Raw genomic sequence first — 26,339 nt, forward strand, 5'->3', positions numbered from 1 at the left:
AGTGATTTTACAGCTCTACTAGCATTTATCTCAATATTTTTGTATACATATCTCTATTCTCCTAAAGAGGAGCTCCTTGAGAGCAAGATTATAGCCTTAACTTTTATTTGTGTCTTCTGAGTCTAGTCTACAGAGATATTCAACCAAAAAGCTGTACAACTAAGGAAATAATCAACAAAACTAAAAGGCAGCCTATAGGATGGGAGAGGATATTTGCAAATGACATATTGAATAAAGGTTTAGTGTTCAGAATCCATAAAGAACTTATCAAACTTAACACCTGAAAAACAAATAACCCAGTGAAGAAATGGGCAGAAGACATGAATAGATGCTTTTTCAGAGAAGACATCCAGATGGCCAACAGGCACATGAAAAGATGCTCAACATCACTCATCGTCAGGGAAGTACAAATCAAAACTGCAATAAGATATCACCTCTCATGCTTCAGAATGGCTAAAATTAACAACAGAGGAAACAACAGATGTTGGTGAGGATGTAGAGAAGGGGGAACTCTCTTACACTGCTGGTGGGAATGGAAACTGGTTCAGCCATTCTGGAAAACAGTATGGAGATTCCTCAAAAATTACTCAAAAAGTTAAAAATAGAACTACTCTATGACCCAGCTATTGCATATATATGTGTGTGTGCGTGTGTATACATATATGCAACACACACACACACATACATATATTCATCAAAAAAATGAATACTCAGGGCACCTGGGTGGGCTTAGTTGGTTGAGCATCTGGATCTTGATTTTGATTCAGGTCATGATCCCTTGATCATGAGATCGAGCCTTGCATCGGGTTCTGTGCCGAGCGTGGAGTCTGCTTAAGATTCTCTCTTTCCCTCTGCCCCTCTCCCCAGCTCTCTCTCTCTCTCTCTAACATAGTGCAAGGAAAAAAAAAAAAACAGAGAAGGAGGCAAATCATAAGAGACTCTTAACTATAAAGACCAAACTGAGGTTTGATGAGGCAGTTGGGTGGGGGATTGGGCTAAATGGGTTGGGCATTAAGGAAGGCACTTGTGATAAGCACTGGGTGTTATTATATCTAAATTCTACTCTTGAAACAAGTATTACATTATATGTTAACTAACTAGAATTTAAATAAAAATTTGGGGGGAAAAGTGATACTCAACCATTTAATGCTAAGTGAATCAATTCAACCCAGATGTTGCAACATTGTTTCACTGACACAAACACTCCAGTATAAAATAAGAATGTCCTAGAATGACTGTAAAGAAGAAAAGGGGAGGGTCCCAGGACTTACTTGAGACTAGTTTTCCCTATCTGTGTCTAAGGAAAATTTTTCTTCATTTGAATTTTTACATTACTTTTCTGTGTTTATGTGCCTTATACTGTTAGTTATTTCCATGTTGACTGGCCTGTATCTAAAACTTGAAACTTGGATCTCACTCCAGCCCAACTCCATCCTTTCTCCAAAACAGGATAGATCTTGTTACAGATGAGATGCTAGAATTCAGTGGCATTTCCCTTAGCAAACAAAATCTAAGATAATGCAGTTTACCAGACTAGACCAGAGTGTAAAGAAAGCACTTGGAGCATTTATTAAAATGCACTGATATGCACAGTCTAAATCAATGAGAGTAAGCTACATGTTGCTTTATACTATAGGTTGCTCATAGAAATCTGAATTTTAATAATCATGCTAGGAGGGTGATTTTAGAAACTCTGGACCAGATCATAAGACTCGAGAGGTTAAAGAGGATGTTTTGTGCATCCCTGTATTGTCAGTGCCTATGCCTGACAAATAATTGCTGTTTACATCTTCCCTTAAAATATAGATGTCTATGCTTGCTAGAGAATCTGTTTTTTGGTGACATATTTTCTTTTGTTAAACTTTTTCTGCCTCAGAATTCATTTCTTCTTATTTCTTATCCTATGCTTTGGCTTGGCCTCAATAGAAATTCAGTCTATTGGCTTATATTTAATAAGAATATTCTTTATGCCATTAGCAACTTCCACTATTACTTAACATATCTGAAGTGTTTATTAAGAGCTAGCTGAAACACACAAAAAAAACTTAGGCAAAGTACTATAGCCACTGGGACCTAATCCAAATTGCTTAGTGATAAATGAATAAACATTGAATTCACTCCTTTATAAACAAAAAAGGAATCTAGATTTTGTTCTTCAGATTATGAAAAGTCATAAATAGAGCTGGGTTCAAAAATAAATTTTATTTCAAGTTATATGATTGTGAATAAAATACTTTATTCACTACTATTTTAAAATGACAAATCTTTAAAAAGCTTTCACAAAATTGAACAAAAATGGAATCAACAGTGGTCTAAACATATGTCGAGGGTCTCTAAACACGTGACTCAGTCAGTTAAGCATCCAACTTTGGCTCAGGATATGATCTCAGGGTTCGTGAGTGGCAGCACTGCTTCAGGTGATCTTGAGCCCTGTCTGCCTGGGATTCTCTCTCTCTCTCTCCCTCTCTCTCTGCCACTTGCTCATCCATGCTCTCTCTCTTTCAAAAATAAAAATATGTGGAATAAAACAACAAAGGCAAGTTTTACTGTCCAAATGACCATATTTTAATGATAGTTTTTGTTTATGTTACCATTATAAAATTTAAACAACTTTTTACAGCTTTTTATAGTTCTTAAGCATACATGTATGTAGGCCAAGAAAATTTTAGTATCATAGTACTATAGAAATTTAGTGTCTTAATTTTCTTAATCAGAAAGTTGCCACATTCTTAAGGATTTTTTTTTTTTTTTTTTAAATATGGGGGCGCCTGGGTGGCTCAGTTGGTTAAGCTTCTGACTTCAGCTCAGGTCATGATCTCACGGTTCGTAGGTTCGAGCCCCACGTCGGGCTTTGTGCTGACAACCAGCTCAGAGCCGAGAGCCTGCTTCAGATTCTATGTCTCCCTCTCTTTCTGACCCTACCTTGCTCATGCTGCCTCTCTTTCTCTTTCTCTCAGAAATAAAATATATATACATATATATGTCAGTGGGGCACCTAGATGCCTCAGCTGGTTAAGCATCCGTGTCGTGGTTTCCGCTCAGGTCATGAACTCCCAGTTTCACGGGTTTGAGCCCTGCATCAGGCTTTGTGCTGACAGTGTGGAGCTTGCTTGGGATTCTCTCTCTCCCCCTCGCTCCCTGCCCCTCCCCAACTCGTGCTCTCTCTCTCAAAAATAAATAAACTTAAAAAAAATTATGTTAGCAATACATGGACAATGTTTTCTTGCTGTAAAACATAATAGCACAACAACCTAATTACATCTCACAAGGCTTTTTATGTGGTACCAACTGAACTATCCCATTTTTATCAATTCTGTATAAAATTTTGTGGTATGGGTAAACCATAATTTATTTAATCATTCCCCTATTGATAGACAGGTAAGCTGTATATATTTTTTTCTCTTTTTTTTAATTAAAAACATTTTATTAAGTTTATTTATTTTGAGTGAGAGACAGCATGAGTGGGGGAGGGGAAGAGAGAGGGGAGAGCAAGAATCCCAAGCAGGCTTCTGTGCTGCCAGTGCAGAGCCTGGCACGGGGCTTGAACTCATGAGATCATGACTTGAGCTGAAACCAAGAGTCAGATACTTCGACTGAGCCACCCAGGCACCCCTAATTTTTCTCTTATAAAATCAGTACTGCAATAAATAACCTCCATCACTGAGGGTTATACTCATGTTTAGTGTTTCTTTTATAAAAATAGATAAAAGTTGACAAGGCATTTTTTGGTTGACATTTTGAATTTTAATTAACACCATTAAGTTGTGACTCCAAGAGATCATACCATTTCTGTACTATCACCAACAACATATGAGAGGGTCTATTTTTTTTTTTTTTTTAGCCTCTACTACAAAGCTGTAATCATCAAGACAGTATGGTATTGGCGCAAAAACAGACACATAGACCAATGGAATAGAATAGAGAATCCAGAATTGGACCCAAAAATGTATGGCCAAGTAATCTTTGACAAAGTAGGAAAGAGTATCCAATGGAAAAAAACACAGTCTCTTTAACAGATGGTGCTGGGAAAACTGGACAGCAACATGCAGAAGAATGAAACTAGATCATTTTCTCACACCATACGCAAAAATAAACTCAAAATGGATAAAGGACCTGAATGTGAGACAGGAAACCTTCAAAACTCTAGAGGAGAAAGCAACCACAATCTCTTTGACCTCAGCTGCAGCAATTTCTTACTTGACACATCTCCAAAGGCAAGGGAATCAAAAGCAAAAATGAACTGCTGGGACTTCATCAAGACAAAAAACTTCTACACTGCAAAGGAAACAATCAACAAAACTGAAAGGCAACTGATGGAATGGGAAAAGATATTTGCAAATGACATATCAGATAAAGGGCTAGTATCCAAAATCTATAAAGAACTCACCAAACTCCACACCCGAAAAACAAATAATCCAGTGAAGAAATGTACAGAAGACATGAATAGACACTTTTCCAAAGAAGACATCTAGATGGCCTACAGATACTTGAAACGATGCTCAACATCACTCATCATCAAGGAAATACAAATCAAAGCCACACTGAGATACCACCTCAAGTGGGTCAGAGTGACTAAAATGAACAAATCAGGAGACTATAGATGCTGTCGAGGATGTGGAGAAACGGGCACCCTCCTACACGCAAACTGGTGCAGCCCCTCTGGAAAACAGTGTGGGGATTCCTCAAAAAATTAAAAACAGAACTACCCTATGACTTAGCAATAGCACTGTAGGGAATTTACCCAAGGAGTAAAGGAGTGCTGATGCATAAGGGCACATGTACCTCAATGTTCATAGCAGCACTTTCAAGAATAGCCAAATTATGGGAAGAGCCTAAATGTCCATCAACTGACAAATGGATCAAGAAGATGTGGTTTATATATACAATGGAATACTACATGGCAATGAGAAAGAATGAAATATTGTCATTTTGAGCAGTTTAGATGGAACTAGATGGTATTATGCTAAATGAAATGAGTCAGTCAGAGAAAGACAGATACCACATGTTTCACTCATATGTGGATTTTGAGAAACTTAGCAGAAGACCATGGAGGAAGGGAATGGGGAAAAAAAAAGTTACAAACAGAGAGTGAGGGAGGCAAACCATAAGAGACTCTGGATATAGAGAACAAACTGAGGGTTGATCGGAAGTGGGGGAGAGAGGAAAGCGGATGATGGGCAATGAAGAGGGCATTTGTTGAGGTGAGCACTGGGTGTTGTATGGAAGCCAATTTGACAGATACATTATATTTTAAAAAAAGAGAGGGTCTATTTTTTTTAAATTTGTATTTATTTTGAGAGAGACAGTGCACATGCACATGTATGCAAGTACCTGCAGGGTATGGGTAGAGAGAGGGAGAGAAATAATCCGAAGAGGCTCTGTGCTGTCAGTGCAGACCCTGACTCGGGCTTTCTCTGAGTAAACCTGAGATCATGACCTGATCTGAAATAAAGAGCTGGAAGCCCAACCAACGAAGCCACCAGGCACCTTGAGAGGGTCTTTTTCCTTATATATCGTAAAATCAAATTGTTACACTTTTTTCCATTTTGATGAAAAATATTATGCTTAATTATTATGTAAATTATGTTGTCTTAATTATTTGTAGTGTTTTTCACATTTTCATATGATTATTTTCCATTTATAGCTTTGCTTTTGTTCACACGCTTTGCCCTATTTGAAATTTGGTTGTCTCTTCTTTGGTATACGCTTCCTATATATCCTGAAATTAATGTTTTGTTGGTTATATATGCTAAAGTATTTTTTAATATATTGTTCATAGATTAGAAGTTTAAGTATTTTTAGGATATTGATCTCATATATTCTCTTGCTAGTTTCTGTTTTTAGTGTTTTTTAATGAATTCCTTTCTGTCTCTGAAAGTATAAATATATCCTTCTATAATTTTCTTAGAATTTTGAGTTTTATGTTTGGCACTTTAAAAATCTGGAAAAGATCTTGTGTTTAATGAAACACAGGATTTTTTTTACTCATTTTAACAGACTATTATCTAACTACTAGTTCACTGATGAGTCTATAAATTTTTTTCTTCTCTCTTTTTTTTTTTTTTTTGAGAGAGAGCGAGCATGAGTGGGGGACAAAGAGAGAGGGAGAGAGAAAGGGAGAATCCCACAAGGGGCAAAGACAGAGGGACAGAGAGAGAATCCTGAAATGGGGCTAAAGCTCACAACCCATGAGACCATGATCTGAGCAGAAGTCAGATGCTTGACAGACTGAACCACCCAGCTGTCCCCAGTCTATAGATTTTCAACTAAATTGAATGCAAGATGTTTTACAAACTAAATTCCATAGGATACAGAGTTCCCTTTCTGGAATCTCCAGTTCATACACGATACCTCTATAAGTATAGTTTGGTTTTATTATACTTGCTGGCTCTTACTTAACTTTATTTCTTATCTAATTGTGATTTTTGATTGTAAGCTCATATTCACTGGAGCTTTCTCTTTGGGATTTTATTGAAGTCCCAGTTGAAGTTACATTCCTCCAGAGAGGATTTATATATATATATATATATATTNATTTCCATACTAACTGAAGTCTGCAAGAGTTACACCTCACTATCTCACACCTACATTCTGGCAGGAGCCTCATAAGTATGTTCTCTGAAACCATCCAAGAGCCAACAGTTCCAATAAATTGGAATTACATTCCATATTAATCTCATTTTATTAATCTTTTTTTTTAAAATATTTTTATTTATTTCTAGGAGAGAGGGAGAGAGAGAGAGAGAGACAGCATGAGCACGGGAGGGCCAGAGAGAGAGGGAGTCACAGACTGAAACAGGCTCCAGGCTCTGAGCTGGCAGTCAGCACAGAGCCCGACGCGGGGCCCGAACCCACGAACCGCGAGATCATGACCTAAGCGAAAAGTCGGACGCTTAACCGACTAAGCCACCCAGGCACCCCCAGAGAGGATTTATATTTTGCTTCTACTAGTCATTTAACAACTTGGATCCACTATAAATTAACATTAAATGTTAATGTCTGTAACATAAATAAAAGTAATGAACCAAATGCTCTGATACCATCTCCCATAGTGCCTATGTCAGCATTAGGAATGGATAATGAAGATATTTAATCAAAGAGTCAAAAGTCAAAAGTATTGTGACTTCATGGTATAAAATAGTTGGAGGTGTTGTACTGAATTCTTCTCTGATGTATATGAAAAGTGATGTTCTTACCAAGTCCCGAGAGAATGATTATATATCCCCTAATAAATCTGGACGCATCTAGAATGTTAAGTGCTAAAATATTATAACAAATAAACTATTAAACGGAATAACTTTGGTGAGAATGGATTTTTTTTTTTTTTTTTTTTACAAATGGAACAACTGGTTCTTTGTCTTAGGCAATACAAAGTTTGTGGTAGTCTTTAAGATTCCTGAGACCCTCTGGCTAGGACTTTGTGTACTCTTCTAATTGAGGCCTCATATAGTATTTCATCAATTTGGAAGTTGCAAGTAAAGAATCCTAACTGTGACATGCAGAATTTATTCATAGAACATTATTTTAGCCCCATCCCCATATTTATAGATGTGGATAAAATGTCAAATATAGAAACATGTAGCTCTTCACAAAGAGAAAGTTTCATGTGCTATTATTACTTGTATTTCACATTTATTATTAATAGGTTGCTATTCTTATAATTCATCATGAAGACTATATATTTTAGAGGTCATGTAGAGCTGCATTAACCAGGACTAAGAAGTTATGATTATAAGTTAAGTATTTATAATTACTTTTGATTTCAAGTAAATAAAGTATTTTTAATATTAAATATCCATAAAATATACAGAGAAAATACACATTTTTAATAAAAATATTTGGCTCTAAATCTGAAAATACAGTACATTACAAATTTCATACACCTTGAAAATTGGATCTAAAAAAATTGTTACTTAGCAAATACACTTAGTGGTATTTCCCCCTGATCCCATAATTGGGGATATCTAGAGCAGAATGTTAGTTTTCTGTCATGGTGAAAAATAGCCAAATACTTCACTCCTTCAGTTTTGTAAACATTATTAAAACATGTCAATGAACATTTTAATCCACTCTGAAAGAATAAAGCTCAAGTGTTCCCTTTTCATGTAAACATCCTTCTTAATCTGGCAGGGTGTAATTAATCTGAATTGTTTTACTCCCAATTTAGAATCTAGAACTTTCTAGTATCTCATCTCATGGGGATATAGGGACATTTATTGAATTGTTAAGCATCAAACATATGAAAACATCCCCTCCCCCCTTACTTTCAGTGCTCCCTCATGATTTTGCTAGATCTACCTGGAATTTTCACCCTTCTCAGCAAATGTTTGCTGGATTTATGGATGTTGCTACTGCTTCTACTCTGTTTTTGTTTCTGACACCAAAACCCAGCTCTTTAATATTATAGCTACTTCTCAAAATCTTCATAGAACTGTTTTATTCTTTTTTCCATTCTCTTCTTGCTATTCTTCCTCCATTCCTCTTTCTGTCTCTGTCCCTTTCATTTCCTTCCTCCTTCTCTCCTCCTTTCTCCTTCTCACTCTTGCTTGCTTACTTCTTTCCTTCTTCCCTTTCAGTCATAATCATTGCCTCAAAGTAATGTGTTCTTTTAGTCACGTGCTAATCCTTAGTGACAGGGTGTTTTATCCTTAAACTCAGCTAGGATTGCATCACCGACACCTGTCATTAAACTTGTCCAGTATGGACCTACTGCATTCGTGAACCTCTAACGTTGTCTTTATTTTGGAACACTGATGGTCATATGAGCTGTGCCAACCTGGATAAACACATTGAATCATAAACTCAGTTTAAGATGCAGGGTTCTTGTGTTTCACCTTTGTACTAACACTCTAATTTCAAACCTATTAGGTAATTCTCAAGTCCCTTGCCCTAGAATAACCAATTCCTTGTTTGGATCCCATGTATAGACTCCCAACTGTTCAGCCAGCCCTGTCATTCTCCTTGAACTCCTCACCTCCTGTCTGGGTCCGTCTTCTGGAGACAGAAAAAGCAATAAATATACCCCAAAGGTGCAAGACATATTGAGGAACGCAAGGAGGAATAGTTTCATACACTTTGCGTTGGAGACAAGAGTAAGGTATAAGGGATTTATTGATGTATATCCTTCCTCTGCTTCAAGGAACTGCATAGAAACTAGCAATATGGTTGTTAACAATCATGAGGAAGAAGATCACCCAGGGAGGATTCTGCTCCAAATCTTATTGAATATATTGTCTTGAATACATAAAAAATATGACTCTGTATGCTTTTAATAATGAAGGAAAAGGGAAAATAATTTATGCAAGTCTTAGTTTAAATGTCACCTTTTTGTTGTGTCTGATCACGGCTATTCTAATTGAAAAGGCAAATCTCCACCATGCTCCACCCTCTCTGTCAGAGTCTGTATTTTCTATAGTGCCTATTACCTTCTGGCATGTAATTTACTTCTGCACTATTTTTATTGTTCATGGTGTGCTTCTGCATGTTATAGTATAAGCTACACAAGGGCAGGGCTTTTCTTTTTTTCTTTTTTTTTTCTTGTTTTTGTCTGTTTTGTTCATTGATGTCCTCAAGCACTTAGACTAGTACCTGGCAGCTTTAGGCACTCAATAAATATTGACTGACTGAATGAATAAATGGACAAATAAAAATACCACATCAAAAATATTCTCTAAGAATAGATATATATTCTGATTCTATAATCAGAATATTTTAAAAACAGCAGTTCTTTCCAGTTGGAAGGAAGGAAAATGAATGAATGCATTTCAAGGGGACATTTATATATGTTGTTCTCTTTCTTTGATGGCATCATGTTTTAAAATTAAGTATGACCATACACAAGTTCAAAATGAGTTCCTGGGATTTTGATTATTAATCAACAGAAATTTTCCAGCATTCCAAGGGGATTTATAACTTCCATGTGAAAGACCTCATGAATAGACCTTTCATTACAATTTCCTCTGAATAGCAAACTCACAGCTGCCCCTTCCAGGAGAACCATCATTTAACTCTGGAATTTGTTTTGACTCATTGACTATAAAAGCAACTAACAGGAACATGTGGAAGTCATTGAAAACTGCAGGTAAAACCCACTTTACGAGAGAAAAAAACACTCCCAAATTGAGGAAACAGATGAAACATATCAAATACTGATCATATGACAAAAGGATTCTTCACTTTGTAAAGGGCGTTATCTCAGAATTATTTTAAATTGTACTTCACTGACAACATTTCTACAAATGAAAAGTCTCCTATGTGAATGAAAATAACATGGCTTGTTTTACAGGAGATTGTCTGGGGCATGAAGGAGGGTATGGATGGGTAAGGAAGCAGGTTTGGAGCTAAAGACTGGGCTGGGAGTCTTGGGTCCACGATGGTGTTTGTCCAGAGACTAAGTCTAAAGCCTGTTGTCTGAGTCTCATTAGAAAGAACAAATCAGTCAGAGCCAAAGGAATGGTACTGATGGCCTTCACCAGGGCGGCTCTGTGACTAAATGTCTGATATATTTATAAGTTTCCAAACAAAGCCCCTTTTTATTAAAGGAACAGTTTTGTTAATTTTAAAGTATCCTGTTACTGCATTTCATTTAACTTTGTCGACTTTAGGTATGAAGCAAATGGTGTGCTTCCTGACCTGTGATGATTCACATTCCCAAGAAAATTAAGCCCTACAAAAGATGTTATGGAAAAACGCATAGATATATCTGTTCCTATGATAAAAGAATTGTTTTTCCATATGCTGAAAAGGGAACACAGGTGAAAGTATTTTTTTCTTTACCACTAGGAAATACCATAGAGAGAAGACCATTACCAGCTCTTGAAGGCAGTCTTTTTAATATGTGGATTACCGCTACTGATTTGTTTAGTTTACAAACATAGATTATCTTTACACTGATTCACATACATTTTAATTAAGATAAATTTGCAAAGAAAGGATAACTTAAAATGAACAACTGGCATCTGAACTCCTTCCTATGAAAAGGGTAGACAAGTTATTTGGAGAAATGACATCTGCTAAATTTGGGCTGTCCAAAATGGTGACTGTTTACATTTAAATTAGTTAGGATTCAATAAAATTAACAAGTTGTTTAGTCGCACTAGCTACTTTTCAAGTGTGCCATAGCCATCAGTGTTTAGTGGCTAGTGCTTTGCACACTGTACAACATACAGTTGTTTATCATACAGCATTTCTCTAAAATGTCTGTTTTTAAATGAAAAAATAAGATATATAAACAGCAACAGTTCACACACAAATACATATATTGCACATCCATCAGTATTTCAGAAACATTAATAGCTGAAAGGATCCCACTACTTAGAGAGTAGAAAATTTAAACAAAACAAAACAGAATCCTGAGTTTGATTTGCAAAATCTACCAAAGAAGATGAATGGCTGTTACAAGAATAAAGAATGAATCTGCTTTAATGGAACAGAATAAAAAGAGAAATACAGCAGGTAATTTCTAAGGGTTACTACAAAAGTCGTGAACGAATGACTTTAATGTGTATTTTATCTTTCAGCATTTTACATGTTGATGGCTAAGAAGATTAATATTCAAATGCTGATTTAGAGAATAAAAGTGAAAACTAGGTAATTGTCATATTAAAACATTTAGACATGATGAACAATAATCAATCACCTGTTCTATGTGAAGCATCCTTTGAATCAGATTTTTTCTGAGGAAAAAATAAAATTTTTACTCTACATACAGGTAGATCAAACTGAAGTAGATCAAACCATGTAAATCAGTATCTAAGACTCCCAATATTCACTTTCCAGCTTAACTGGTTTTAAAATAGCTAAAGGCAATTTCACAGACATTTTATATCACTGTGGTACCATTAATCAAAACTATTTATATGAATTTATTTTTTCCCTTGTATCTATTACATCACCCAGATTTGTCAAATTATGGATTTTTCATGCTTGACATTTAATTTCAAAGGAGCCAAGTCTTACTAGGATCATTGGAACAGCTAACAATTAGAATACATCCCACGGAAAGTGTGAATGGAATGCACCAACATACATAAGAAGCACTACGGTTTATTTGACACAAATATATTGGTAACCTAATTAAGGGTGAGGAAAGCAATCAAATACAACTTGGGAGTGGATGGATATTCAAGTGTAGAAAGAAATCTGGGGGGATTCCAGTGCCTTTCTGTGTGGCTACCCAGGACCTGCAATTGAGAAGGGCGGGAACTAATAATCCACAGCCATTGCTATACTGGAGTCGTGAGATGTATCCGTTGATCAATTTACATGGATTTTACTAAATTCTAGGAAGGCAGGACATTAGGTAGCTATGTTGTAATGATCTTTTTAAGTTCCACTTTAAGATTCTATTGTTTATGAAAGAGCTCTAAATAAATATTGCCTTCAAGTATGAAACTCTCGAGGCTACTTAAGATGTTTAGTATGTGAGGCCATCACAGCCACTCATATAATCACATACTCTGACATATTTGTTACCACATTTTATTCAGATGCACATAGTTGTCTTCTTGGAATAAAATCTCTTTGCAACAAAAAGGCAGCCGATACACTTTTTCGTTGTGCAGGTTTGGTAGAGCTCATTATAAAGCCTGTCAAAGTTAACTATCTGCATTAAAAGGGCTCATAACTGTCCCACCTTAGGTAGAAATTTTGGTCACCATGAAAGAATTAACAGGATCCCCAAATGAAAGAAATGTCTTTCTTTTACAAGTAGTGACACATAGAAATACAGTTCTTGTGCCTTGTACAGATAAAATAAAAGTAAAGTTAGCTGCTGTGTTCATCCTTAGTATAGTATTCACACCCTGTGTTTTTCAGTTTAGCTCTTGATGCTTTCAACATACCAGGAAATTTAAATCTGAGGTCATTCTTAAATTTAAGTCATACCTTGATACTCAATAATGATTACCTTCCAGAATACCTTTTTAAGTGTGTAAAATAAAGAGGCTTTAAAAATTTCTGCATGAGAAACAGAAAACACAGGAGAAAAGTGAGGCAGGTTGAGCGAAGGTGTTTGTCTCATGCAACACTGGTCAGTTGCCAACCTCATACTGGCCTCCCTGTGCGAAGATCTAGGTAGGTCAACATCATCTGAACATAAATCATCCCTAAAGCTTCCCTTTTTTGGCCTCTGCTAATCTAATTCTTTGGCATTCAGCCAACTGCTCATAAAGCTTATGAAATACGTGGAATAAATTCTTTAAGACTGAACTAATCATCTGAGGCTATCAACTGGGCATACAAAAATGAACTGCAAATGAAAATTAGACATTGAGATCCCAAATTACTTGTATTTAGAAATCCATGTCCATCCAGTTCATCATTAGCAAACTCCTCTTCATTCTTCCCACACTCACCTCCCACTCCAAATTACAGTACTTAACCGATTGGAATCAGAATGGGCTGAATCATATGTAAATTATCCAGAGGGGCCTAGAGTAAAGTTTCTCAAACTTTAATGTGCACATGAATCATCTGAGGATCTTGTTAAAATGCAGATTCTGGTTTGGTAGACTTAGTGTAGGGCCCAAAGTTCTGCATTTCTAATATGCCTTCAGATAATGCTGATACTCTGATTCACAGAGGACACTTTGAATAGCAAAGTTTTTTTTTTTTTTTTAAGTATATTTATTTATTTTGAGAGAGAGAACACACATGAACAGGGGAGGGGCAGAGAGAGGGAGAAGGAAAGGGAGAGAATCCTGAGCAGACTCTGCTCTGTCAGTACAGAGTGTGACTCAGGGCTCAGTCTCACTGACTGTAAGATCATGACCTGAGCAGAAATCAAGAGTAGGACACTTAACTGACTGAGCCACCCAGGCATCCTAATGGCAAAGTTTTAACGGGAGCATTATTGGCTTTCCCAAATTGTGAACTGCCTGTTATATTCCACACTGCTGATGTTGACTGGAAACTTGACAGTTATGTGTGTATATATACACAGTTACACACACACACACACACACACACACACACACACACGTATACACATGAAATGACATCTTGAAAGTTGTACTAATTATGATTTTAACAAACAGCACAAATAGTATAGTATGCATTGCATGGCTAAAATGAAAAAATCCAGAATGTTATTAATCAGAAATGATAAATGATATCTGTATTTCCCAATAAATTATTTATATTTTGCACTCCTGTCATAGTTGAAAATTATATTAATAGCACAATTTCTAACATGAGCTATTAACTTTTTAATGACATTTGTAAAACATTAATCAAATTTACCAGGTTTTCTCCTGAATTATGACACACTCATGTCACTTTGTATTCCAAATTCATTAAGCACATTTAGTTTAAATGCCTGAAAAAAGAGATGCTGAAGGCATTTTTAATTTTTTTTAATTTTGCCACTGACAGTAACTTATATATTATCCTTTTATTATCCCACAGACAGAGAGACAAATATGTTTCCTTTCTTTTACAAAAGGAAAAGTCAGATGATGGTCAAATGCATTGTTCAAAAAGCCCAATGCTGAAAATGCTTATTGTATTGGTTTACAATCAATTCAAATATATTCTATTTAGTTTTAAAAATTAAAGCAAATATAATAGAGATACAAGTATTTAAATATACTACTATTTTCCCTGAATTGTATTTCTTAAGCCTATATCCTCTCACTTGTTTCTTATTAATTTTTAAAACAAAGCTTTTATATTTCTATTCTTATCAACCAATCATATTATACAATATATGATCCCAAGAAATCACATCAAAATATTGTGCCAACCTTCCAGGATGTGGCTGTGACCACTTTCAGGTGACATCTTGTCAAAAGCTGTTTCCTCACCTTTCTTGTCTGAATCATTCGGAGAATCATCGGACGGGCTCCCAGGGTGACTCTTAAATTTTGGTGAACGTAAACTTCTCTCAATTTCCAAGTCCTGTTAGAAGACATTAAAGGGATGCATGTTAAAAGCTATCAGTGGGAAACAGATGTGGTTTTCAGAGGGTTTAGAAGGCAAGAGTGAGAGAGGAGGGGGTTCCCATAAGTGATGTTTTCTAACATGCTTCGGGTAAAATTTTGATAACTTAGCCAAGAACTGCAAACACATATCTGACACTTAATTTACTTTCCTGCCACTAGTTCCACTTCTGAATTAGCTTTTCTTTCATGTGGCTTTTTTTTTGTTTGTTTGTTTGCTCTCATAAAAGACAGAAAGTGGAAATAAGGGTCACAATACAATGTAATATATGCTAATAGATGCCTCTGCCTAAGACATGAGAAATGTCCATGAGGGACTTCAAAAAATAGCAATATATTGACATTATATTCTTAAGACAGAAGGAAATGAGATTTTTTTTTTAATATCATGCTCACCCTGTAATGATAATCTTAGTAATTACAGAGCTCCTAAATTACCAACCCATTCAGCCACCCTATAGTAAGTACAGTTTGGCAATTCATAAAGATTGTGATATTACTTCTTTGAGATGGTAATTTAACATTGAAGAGAGAAAAGTTTCCTAAAGGAAAAAGGATAAAGTGTATTTCATATACAGAGAACTAGTGTTCCTTATTTTATGGATTAAGTAATATAACAAAACAAACCAAGTCAATCAGACCATTTTGCATAAAAATGGTAAAAAGTTAGTAAATGAGCTAAGACATCTTGAGAAGCAATATATATACTTTTGCTTCTCAAATATGTATATTTAAATCAAGTAATATATTGAAAATTGTCTCAATCTCTAATTGTAAGTTTTAGATTTTTGTACATGAAGTTATATTTTCTAAACAGCAGCAATTCAAACAATGATGTGGTGACTTGCTCTTCACTTTTGTTAAATTTAAAATACACTGAAATAAATGAATTAAGTTTGAGAAACAGCTAAAAACTCTAAAACATTTCTTAGAGTAGACACATTTTCTAGGTGTATCATATGAATGAAAAGGCAAGGGTTTTAGAAAAATAACCTCTCAGCATGCTTATGTTTTCTAATTTTCATACCCACTTATATATTATCATATCAAATATATATCAATATATAATTAGAAAATAGTAGTATGCATTTGATGATCTCGTCTTCAATTACCCCCCAAATATATGAGGCATACTATCTTCACTACTGTGAACTTAAACTGGAACAAAAAAAACATTTACAGGAGAAAAACTGAGGGAAAAGAGCTGCCATTTTTTCAGGGCATTTCCCTTAACATTTGTGCTTTCAACTATTGTAAAAAACCCCAGTTCATAACAGTACCGATGGTTATGCTGTTGAGACACAATTTCAGACATGCATGGCATGTGGGTATAAGCTCCTTAGCTAATGAAATGCAGATTCCTCACCTAGTTCATTCTGGTATCCTCTCCCACTATTGTGTAAAGCAATTGCTATTAAATGGATGCAGTATCCATCTGCTTTTGTTTTAGCAATTTAACCTCACTCCTAGCATCAGCAGAAATAAAATAAGATAAATAAAGATAAAATGAAGATGCCTAAAAGTAGTGATTCCTTCTAAGAAAGTTTTTGTTTTGACAAAAGATGGAATGCTAAATATAGTCCATGGACTCAACTGATGTCATGAAAAGGTCACCTTTCTGTTTCATATAGAAACATGTGATTTGGTAAAATGGTTGAAGCAAATATCTCCGCCAGTGATGACATTAACTTCTGCTATATTGGTATTCTCAACTTCAAATTCACAAATACCAAGAGTACATCATGTACTGAGGTGGTAAAAGGCCCCATAGACAGTCAACATATGAATGCAGTAGAACTGTTCCTAAGCCTCAACCTTCAGATCCAAGTGATTCTGTGGGAAGTTGCTTAGAATAATTTCCTTAAGTCAAGTGGTAAAGAGGGGTCTGTGTAGGGACATAAAAGATCTTCTTAGATAAGGTTGAATTGAACTGTCTCTAATCACAGCAGTGATCTGCTTTAATCTCTTTTAATCTGTTTTATGCACTGTTTCCACAAAAGATTTACTTTGAATAGAAATCTACAGGCTTAAACAAACACACACACACACACAAAACAAAACACCAGTTTAGTGGAAAAATATGCAGCACTTAATGATGAAAACTGACAAGTTTAGGTAACGGAATGAGTCTGAGGTGTGTGTGTGTGCTTGTGTGTGCTTGTGTGTGTGTGTGTGTGTGTGAGAGAGAGAGAGTGAGAGAGAGAGAGAGGAGGGAGACAGAGAGAAAGATAATATTTCATTTTTCTTTCCAGTAAATACATACTATTAAACAATGTCAGAGCACCAGAACAAGGCTGGGTTGGGTAAAAGATCATGATTTGGGCATCTAGATATTCAAAAGACATAAGGATATGTAGCCTTGAAGCTTAGAGGAGAAGTCCTGACTGAACAAGAAAATTGTGAGTCATCTGTCTGTTAATGGTAATTGAAACAAAAACAATGGATGTGGATGAACTTCCTTCAAGTGTGATAAGGAACAAATCCAGAACCAAGCTCTGAAAAGTGCTGACATTTAATTTTGTGGTAGAGGAGCAAAAGAAGACAAGAAGAAAGGAGAAAATCAGAAGGAAAGGATATCTGTAACAATATTGAATTCTTACTGAGTGTAAATTAGGTAAGGACTTAAATATGTCCTTTGAGTTTAACAACATAGATATAAGCTGTTGAGCAAAATGGTTTTGGTGGAAGTGAAAAGGTTGGAAGGCAGATTGTAGTGGTGAAGGATTGACTGGGAGACAGTTAGTGCACATAACTTCTTGAATAATTTAGTGTTAAAGTGGAGGCAAGAAATAGAGCAGTAACTTCAAAGACATATTTTGTGTAGTTTAGTTTTAAAGGGAGAGACTGCATATGCTGAAGAGCCAACTGGAAGGATTTAGTGAGATGGAGAGGTTGGCTTTGCAGAAGAGAGGCAGAAAAATAATGATGTAAAATTCCTAAGAGGGGAAAGAAGATGGAACCCAACGCACAGATAGAAACATAACCCAAAGAGAGAGAACATATGGCATTCCTGTTGTCACTGAGGGGAAGGAAGGTGACATTAATATAGATATTGACAATCTGTATGCTTGGCAGCTTCAAGATAAGTACATTCCAGTGTGATAGGATGTAAGAGCTGATGAAAGTGGGAGGGGTACTTGAAAAGAATAAATAAAGTTTAATTTCATTGCTGTGGGGAATGGGGAAGTGAGATGAGCGGACAGAGATGATGACGGCTAATGCAGCACTAGGAATCCATTTGGGGTTGGTGATGCAAAATGTACAGGGCTACCCATAGACCCGTGGAGTGATTTGTTTAAAAATTCTCTGCAGTTCTACTTGAGGTGATGAGAAAGTAGAGAGCTGACTTCAGCCAGGTAGAGGTTTTGTGGGGGAAACATAAAAAGAAAATGTACGTTGCGGGGTAGGCTAAGGCGCATATAGGAGGGCAGAAACAAAACAATGTAGGTTACTGTTAAGACAATTAAGCGAATGACTGAGAATGACACACCAGGGAATGTACGCTGGATTAAAAGGGGAGAAAGTAAAGGAAGTGTGGATTGGGAGACAGAAAAGAAATCAACAGACTGGAATCTTGGTGAATTTAAAGATTGCTAATACTGTGAATACTTGGCAAACCAAATTGGAATGAGAGGAGACCGAGATGTTTGTTTTGGTGTTTTGAGAAGTAGAACAGTTACAATTACGGTGACCACTAAAATGGAAGTAGAGAGGGTAGAGGAGAAAGTCATTACATAGGAGAAAACCTAAAAATTGAGGGGATATGATATTATCTCAGGACAATGGCATGACTTGGAAGGCAGAGAAAGTCCATGTGTCAATTCTTCTGGTAAACAAGTGAAACTTAACTGAAGTTTAATAAATAACAGTGATGAAGGGGGGAAAGGGAGAACACCTGACTGGCTAGAGTGTCAAATCAGCTGAGTTTTTAACAAGAGAATGGGAAAGAAGCGGTGAGAAAGGACAATGGCCTCAATTTACTTGAGGAGGATTCAGGGATAGTGGTGTTTTCTGGGGATAGCCATGTTTCTTTTAAGGCAAGAAGGCTGAGGAAGGCTTTAGAGAAGAATTTGAGGGTACAGAGGAGGTTGCTGATTATGAAGAAGTAATTCCATAAGCATTAGTGGAATCTCTGTCTTAAATAATATCTAAACAAATAAAATCTCCCAAAGTCTATAATCTTTTCTACCTTTAAGATACCTCCAAACCAGGAAAATATGGAAAACTTAAGCTTAAAAGAAAATGAGATTCTTCTTTATTATTTATGTACATGACTTTCTTTAATATAATGTATAATTATAATCTTAGAAGATTTATATATTTTTTATAATTGGAGAATTGGAAAATACCAACGTTTAATCACAAGCTAACATTTATTTCACAAGAGATCATGGAGCTATGTAGGATCATCTAAAATGCTCAGAACATCTTACTAGGCATTTTGAAAGAAAGCAGTTTGCCTTATTACCTTATATTTTTTCTTCTTAGTATGGATCCATGAGTGAAGAGGAGGGGGGAGTAAAAGATGGCATGGGCTAATAAAATGAAAATGTTTGGACTTGCCTTAATTTAAAATGCTTAGCTGGCTTATGTACATTCCCAGACTCAGTGGGTTCTTGTCTTTAGAGAAAAAAAAAATGTTGAAATAGGCAAACGTAGGAAGTTTTATGCCAACACAGAGAATGGCAGAAAGAAAGGGAAATTACCAAAATAGAAGAAAAAGAAATGAGATCTCTTCGTAATGAATTCTGCTGTACTGAGGGAAAAAGAGGGACCCCAATCATGGCTTGAACAATTCACGAATGAACAATATTCTTGTTCATTCATGCCTTTTGAGTTTTATATTCCCCTTCTCCTAACTCCTTTCCTAGAAGGCTTTACCTCCCCACTCTTTGCACTAAACATATGCTTTCCCTCATAATCTAACTCAGTGCAGCCTCCTTTATGAAGCTCTTTCAGTCATTTCATTACATACTAATCTTTCATTCATTCAAAATATTCTTAACATTTAATATGTCTCAAGCACTTTTCTAGGCACTGTGAATACAAATTAAGGTACAGGTTGGGTCCTCGAGAAGCTCATACTCTAGTGGCAAAGAAAGATACACCACTTGAGCCATCTAGTACACAACTGAGTGTGTAATAATAAGGAAATATAGGCATTCTGGATACACAGAAGGAGGATTCCTGGAAGGTATGGTGAGACAAAGCTTCCTAAAGAAGGTTACATCAGAGCTGAATCATGGGCTGGAGTTGAACTCCATCCTGTAGGTAACAGGAAACCTTGAAAGATTTCCTGATGACAAGATTAGATTTATACTTTAGATGGATATATTAGTCAGCTATATGAACAATATATATTAATGAGATAAGATAGCACATAATGAGATAACATAGTACAGAGTAAATGTAGTAAGGAGTTTATTAAAATTTCCAACTGAGAGACAGAACAAGCATGTAACAGAATACTGATAAGGGGAGGGGAGGGAAGAGGAGAGAGAGAGAGAGAGAGAGAGGGAGAGAGAACACAATAAAAAAGGATGTGGGTATAAAGTTAGTAATTTGTAAGGTAAAGTAATTTGTAGGATGAGTGGAAGAACACCAGCATAATTCCTAGATATTCTAATTTGATGGCTCTATGAAGTTAATAAAATAAGATGACTATCTTCCTCAAACCAATCAGTGCCTCCCAGAGGCAAAGGCTAATTTCAGGTTCCCTTCTGGATCCATCACAGAGGGCTTGGTGATCCAGGAGGGATCCTGGGACATCAAACATATGCCACATCCTCAGTTTTGAGGCAGTACTACTTTGGATGGAAGCCACAGGAAGAGTCTCACAAACATATAGTCCTTTGTTCCTCCCAATAAACATTTCCCGCAGAAGGTGAAACTGAACTTTTTCACAGAAATACTGATAAAGAACAACAGAGATATCTTGGTTTAAAAATGATGGCTGGGTTTCACTGTTGAGGGTCTGGAAGTGAATAAAGTTCTTGACATGTTAAATATGAGTCTTACATGAGATATCCAGATGAAGATACCCAGGAGGCAGTTAGATTTTCAAGAGAAGTGTGCACTGGAATGAAAGATTTAGGACTCATTAGCAAGAAGGTGATAGTTACAATAGTGAGAGTCTATTATAGTATCCAATTAGAGTATGTAAAATAAGTGCAGAGAGCTGAGAAAAGAAGCCCAGTGGCATTCGAGGGACAGGCAAAGGAAGAATATCTGAGGAGGAACAGTCAAAGAAGCAGGGCCACTCCCAGCCCACACAGTACTTCCGTGTGAATTAGTAAAGAGATGTCTCTTCCTCAAGAAACTTTACCTCGTCACAAAATTGTCCCAGTATACTGATTTTGTTAGACCAGAATATGTTACTGCCACCTGCTGGGGAAGTGTTCTAACAGATAAGCCACTGTACCTTATTTTTGATGTGCAACTCTTTACCTTTAGATGTGTGACCTTGAGGAGCTTACAATCTGCACAACTATCTGTGTATTCTCTTCAAGAAAAAGTAAAAGCCATTAATTCCAAGGATGTAGGGCATTTAAAGTGCAGCAGAGAATTTAGAGAAAAATAAACAATGAAAAATAATATTCTTTGGTTTGGGCAATTATGAGATAACTTAGGTAGAAACCATAGAAGGAAAACTATGTAAGGTGGCTGGCTTAGGAAGGACTTATAATGAACAGAGACAATGACATAAGTTCCTATTGTAATCCCAAAGAATTTGAATAATAATAATGGTAAAACAAAAATAGCTAGAAAGTACTGGACACTCATTACATATTAGGCACTGTTTTAAGCACTTTGCATGTATTTCATGCTTGTAATCATCTTTTCAACTCTATAAGAATGTCTTATTATCCCCATTTTAGAGATGATGAAACTGAGGTTCCTCGGAGGGGATGGACAAGGGTACAGAAGGGGAGGGTAATACGGAGATGTGTAGGGAGTGGAAAGAAGATCACTGCTGTAAGTCTCAATGGTTTTTCTCATCTCTGAAGAAAGCTTATGATGAGTTATGTGAGGAAAGGCAAAGGATAGTTCTCTCATAAGAACAAATTGGATTCAGAAGGGCAGAGTTCAGTGTGAAGCTCCTCCATTTAATAATAAAGTCTACCTTGGCCAACTCTTAACATCCTAAACCTCAGGCTTCTCATCAGGAAAATGAAGACAGCTACTGTCTACCCTAGTTTTACAGTACTTTTAGAGGGATTTCTGTAAAGCAACAACAGGAGTCTTCACCCGCATGCTCATGTGCAAAGTCACTTTCCACTCCCTTGTCAAGAAGTAGTGTATTTCTCTACTTCTTCAAGTCATGGTAGTCCTCGTGGTGGCTTTCCCCAGTGAATACAGCAGGTGTGCTTATACCACAATGGACTACCATGGATGAGATGAGATGAGATGATGAGATGAGATGACGAGATGGAGCAACACCAACACATGCAGATCTGCAAAGGAAGAATCCCTGCAGCAGCTTCTAGCTAAGTCTCTTTGGACTGCTCCCCTTCAGAGATCATGACTATGTTTTGGAAAGCTCAAACCATTTAGAGAGATCATTTATCGGTGTTCCATTCTATAGCCCCAATGGATTTCCCAGGTCAAAGGAGCATCAACCACATGCAGTGTATGTGAACCATCTTGGCTGTTAGTCCTGTAGAGCCTTCAGATAACCATGGCCCTAGTCCATATTAGATAGAGACTGCATGAAATGTTCCCAGTGAGAACTGCTCAGTTGAGTCAAGTCAACCCACACAACCAGGAGAAATAAAATAGATTGTATTAGGTCACCAAATTTTGGGAGTGTTTTGTTATAGAGTAATAAATAACCAGAAAATTATCCTTATATATTTGACATACTGGATATATATACATATATACTCCCTGGCCCTCATTTTTCTACTCAGACATAAGAAAACTGGAGAAAAAAAAATACTCCTTTTAGCATTTCTTGAATGTTACTTTGTGGCAAGTGCTCTCCTTTACATACATATTTTTAATTTAATACTTCTAACAATACCACGAGGAAGTACCTCTATTTTTCAGTGAAGACACTAAGGATAGAGGGCTTAGTGACTTGCCCAACATCACAGAGTAGGGAATGATAAGCCTAGGTCTCAGATGCTGCCCTGACTCTAAGTTGATATTTTCATTGCCATATCAACGGGTCTTCCTAGTGTTTGATTGATTGATTGATTATAGTTTGTCCTGGAAACGGAAATAATACGGGTTAGAATGGGATGACAGGTGAAATATCAACTCCTTAACAACTATAAGAGTGTCTTCTTCCTTCTCATTCCTCTCATAATTATGCCTTACACAGAGTGGGCATTTAAGAAACATTGAGTTGAATTTTCAAAATCTCATGACATTTTATATTTGCATAGCACCAAGGAACAAAAGCAAAAGAAATAGGCAAATACAATAACTAGATGGGGAGATCATAACGATTGTCACAACACAATCACACTCCAGGCATACATCACCTAAGAAGAGCCAAATGAAACCACGTGGTTTTGTATCATTGTAGCCAAGGTTGATAAAGAATTCTGATGTTGCGTTTGTCAGCTGGGTTCACTGGACTGACTGATTTCCCAGAAACTTCTCAAAAACTTGGCATTTTGAACTTTTTAAAAAATGTTTATTTATTTTTGAGAGAGAGAGTGACAGAGTGTGAGCAGGGGAGGGGTAGAGAGAGAGGGAGTTACAGTATCTGAAGTGGGCTCCAGGCTGAGTTGTTAGTACAGAGCCTAACACAGGGCTCGAACTCACGGGCTGTGAGATCGTGACCTGAGCTGAAGTTGGCCACCCAACTGACTGAGCCACCCAGGTGCCCCTGGCATTTAGCACTTTCCATAAGATCCCACAGGTGTGCTGGACCATCCCTCTGACTGTTCTCAAAGAGCATCTGGTGTTTCCTGAATCATCCCTGTACTTTCTGCTCCTGTGTTTGTATGTGCTTGTCTAAAGAGCACTCTCCAATGATCCCACTTGCCATATTTTCCTATAGAAAATACAACTGTCTTTTTTCACATGAGGTTCAAGTGCCACTTGCTTTCAGAAGCTTTCACCTAATGCCACAGCTAAGGTAGTCAATCCCTTCCATGTCAGAACTCCTCAAGCATTTGTAGTCTCCTTAGTGCCTTTTTCCATTCTGCTTTGTATGCTAGTCATTTTTGACACATCTTGTTTTTCCCATTACACTGTTAGCTCATTAAGGACATGGTTTATTCATCTTTATAGCCCACATGGAATCTAACACATTGCTTTCCTTGAACATTGCAGATACTTACTAAATATTTGTTGAATAGACTCAAATAACTTGGATTTTATAGTCACATAAAGCATTCAGAAGAAAATACACTCTAAAAATGTCCAAAGATGGTGAAGACATGTCTCATAGAGTGAAAGGGGCACACAAAAAGAAAATGGGCTAACTCCCTTGGGAAGAGGGAAAACAAAATTTATACTCTATGCATGACGAACCAAAACTTTATTGCCAATAGTTTCAAATGTTCTTTGATAGAACTCAGCACCTTAAAATGCACAATAATTTTACCATAAGTTTTAAAGCTTAAAGTGACAACAAAAAATCTATGACACATAAGAGAAATAATAGGAGTATTAAAAGTATTGTCTATAAGCAATAAAATAGCATTTTTCTAAAGTATTATAAAACAATTTTTTTGAGAGAGAGAGATTTCACAAGCAGGGAGAGGAGCAAAGGGAGAGAGGGGGGGAAGAGAGAAAGAGAGGGAGAGGGAGAGAGAGAGGGAGAGGGAAGGAGAGAGGGAGAGAGAGGGAGAGGGAGAGAGAGAGAGAGAGAGAGAGAGAGAGAGAGAGAGAATCTTGAGCAGGCTCCATGGTCAGTACAAAGCCTGATGCAGGGCTCGATATGATGACCCTGGGATCATGACCTGAGCCAAAATTAAAAGTCAGATGCTGGACTAGCTAAGCCACACAGGTGCCCCAATAATTCCTTTTTTAAAAAAAATGGCTTATCAGTTCTCATGATATTTCTATTACTCCTTCCAGGACAGGCTTAAATATTAAATAAAAAATAGAAGCTATCAGGGAAGAGAATGTGTCAATAATTTTTTTATGATTTTACAAATTGCATTTATCAGTCCTTATTGACCGTATGGCCGTAAAATCAACACCCTACATGTCACTCCTATAGGCATTCTTTCCCAAGTAGTTCTACAGTTTCCTGTTCTACTCCTCTGTACTCAGCATATCCAGCTCCGTTAACTAATTCATTTCACTTATTACTGTAAGTGGATGAGTTGTGTGTCCCTCCCTAAATTTATAATTGAAGCTCTAATACCAGATACCTCAGAATGTGATTGTATTTGGAAACAGGGCCTTTAATGAAGTGATTAAGTTAAAAATGAGGCCATTACAGCAGGCCTAATCCAATCTGACTGGTGTCCTCATTAGAAGAGAGATTTAGACGCACAAAGAGATACCAAAGTTACACATGCACAAAAGGATGACCATGTGAGAAGGTAGCAAGCCAGTGGCTGTCTGTAGGCCAAGGAGAGATGTCTCAGAGGAAACCAATCATCGATCTTGGACTTGTAGCCTTTGAAACTGTGAGAAAATAAACTCTTGTTTAAGCCACCCAGTTTATGGTATCTTGTTATGGCAGCCCCAGGAAACTAAGTGAAGTGAACAATGACAGAACTCGTCATTGAAAATATCTCTTAAAGTTATAAATTCTTCAGTAGCTTTAAACCAATAGATATATCTAACGTGCTGTGTCTCTTCACCCAGATTGAAAACCCCTTATTAACTACTACTGATTCTGCACTACCGTTACTTAACAAAATTTAACATAAACACAAAGTGGCTGCACACTCATAACTTTTAAGTGCATATTTATCCCACCATGTTTACTCTGTATTGGGTTAAAGGCTCACGTGTGATATCAGGTTTGCAGGCCCCAGGTTCTGAGACAATGCCACAGGCAAAGGTTTCCTAGCTATTTTACAACCTCCTGATCAAAGTGAGATACAGTCTTACAATGCTGGATTTTTGAAATATGTTCCCACTGTGACTCTGACTGCAATCTAGTCAACTTTATTAAATTTTGACAGATTTTTAGGTCCTCAGGTGAAATGAATACAAGGTCTATCTGGCCTCTGACAAGCTTGCACAAATTAAGGCACAAAGTTCCGTACAATTTCCTGGCACAAAGACCTAAAACAAAAAACTATAAATACATAAATAGCATTGACCATCAAGGTCATTCTATGTTTTATTTTATGTTACATTCTATTCCTTTTCCTTTAATTCTAGATTCATCACTTAAGGCTATTCTTTACCTCAACTGTGGTTCCAGAATGATATAAAGACACCTTGAATTTTATCACTCTGGCATATTATTGTTAAACC

The 26,339-nt window shown here is 36.6% G+C and overlaps 1 protein-coding gene across 2 annotated transcripts in view; it reads right to left on the minus strand.

Annotated features, from left to right (window-relative positions):
* XIRP2 (xin actin binding repeat containing 2) overlaps nucleotides 1–26,339 on the minus strand; it is a 317,604-nt gene that overhangs the window by 94,185 nt on the left and 197,080 nt on the right. For both annotated transcript variants that reach the window (XM_039250148.1, XM_039250147.1), the window contains exon 2: nucleotides 14,745–14,898. In XM_039250148.1, the coding sequence (XP_039106079.1) occupies nucleotides 14,745–14,898 (154 nt within the window). The remainder of the gene's footprint in view (nucleotides 1–14,744; nucleotides 14,899–26,339) is intronic.

The sequence above is a fragment of the Hyaena hyaena genome, unplaced genomic scaffold (assembly GCF_003009895.1).
Source record: "Hyaena hyaena isolate Hyena2069 unplaced genomic scaffold, ASM300989v1 scaffold_363, whole genome shotgun sequence".
NCBI classification, from domain to species: Eukaryota; Metazoa; Chordata; class Mammalia; order Carnivora; family Hyaenidae; genus Hyaena; species Hyaena hyaena.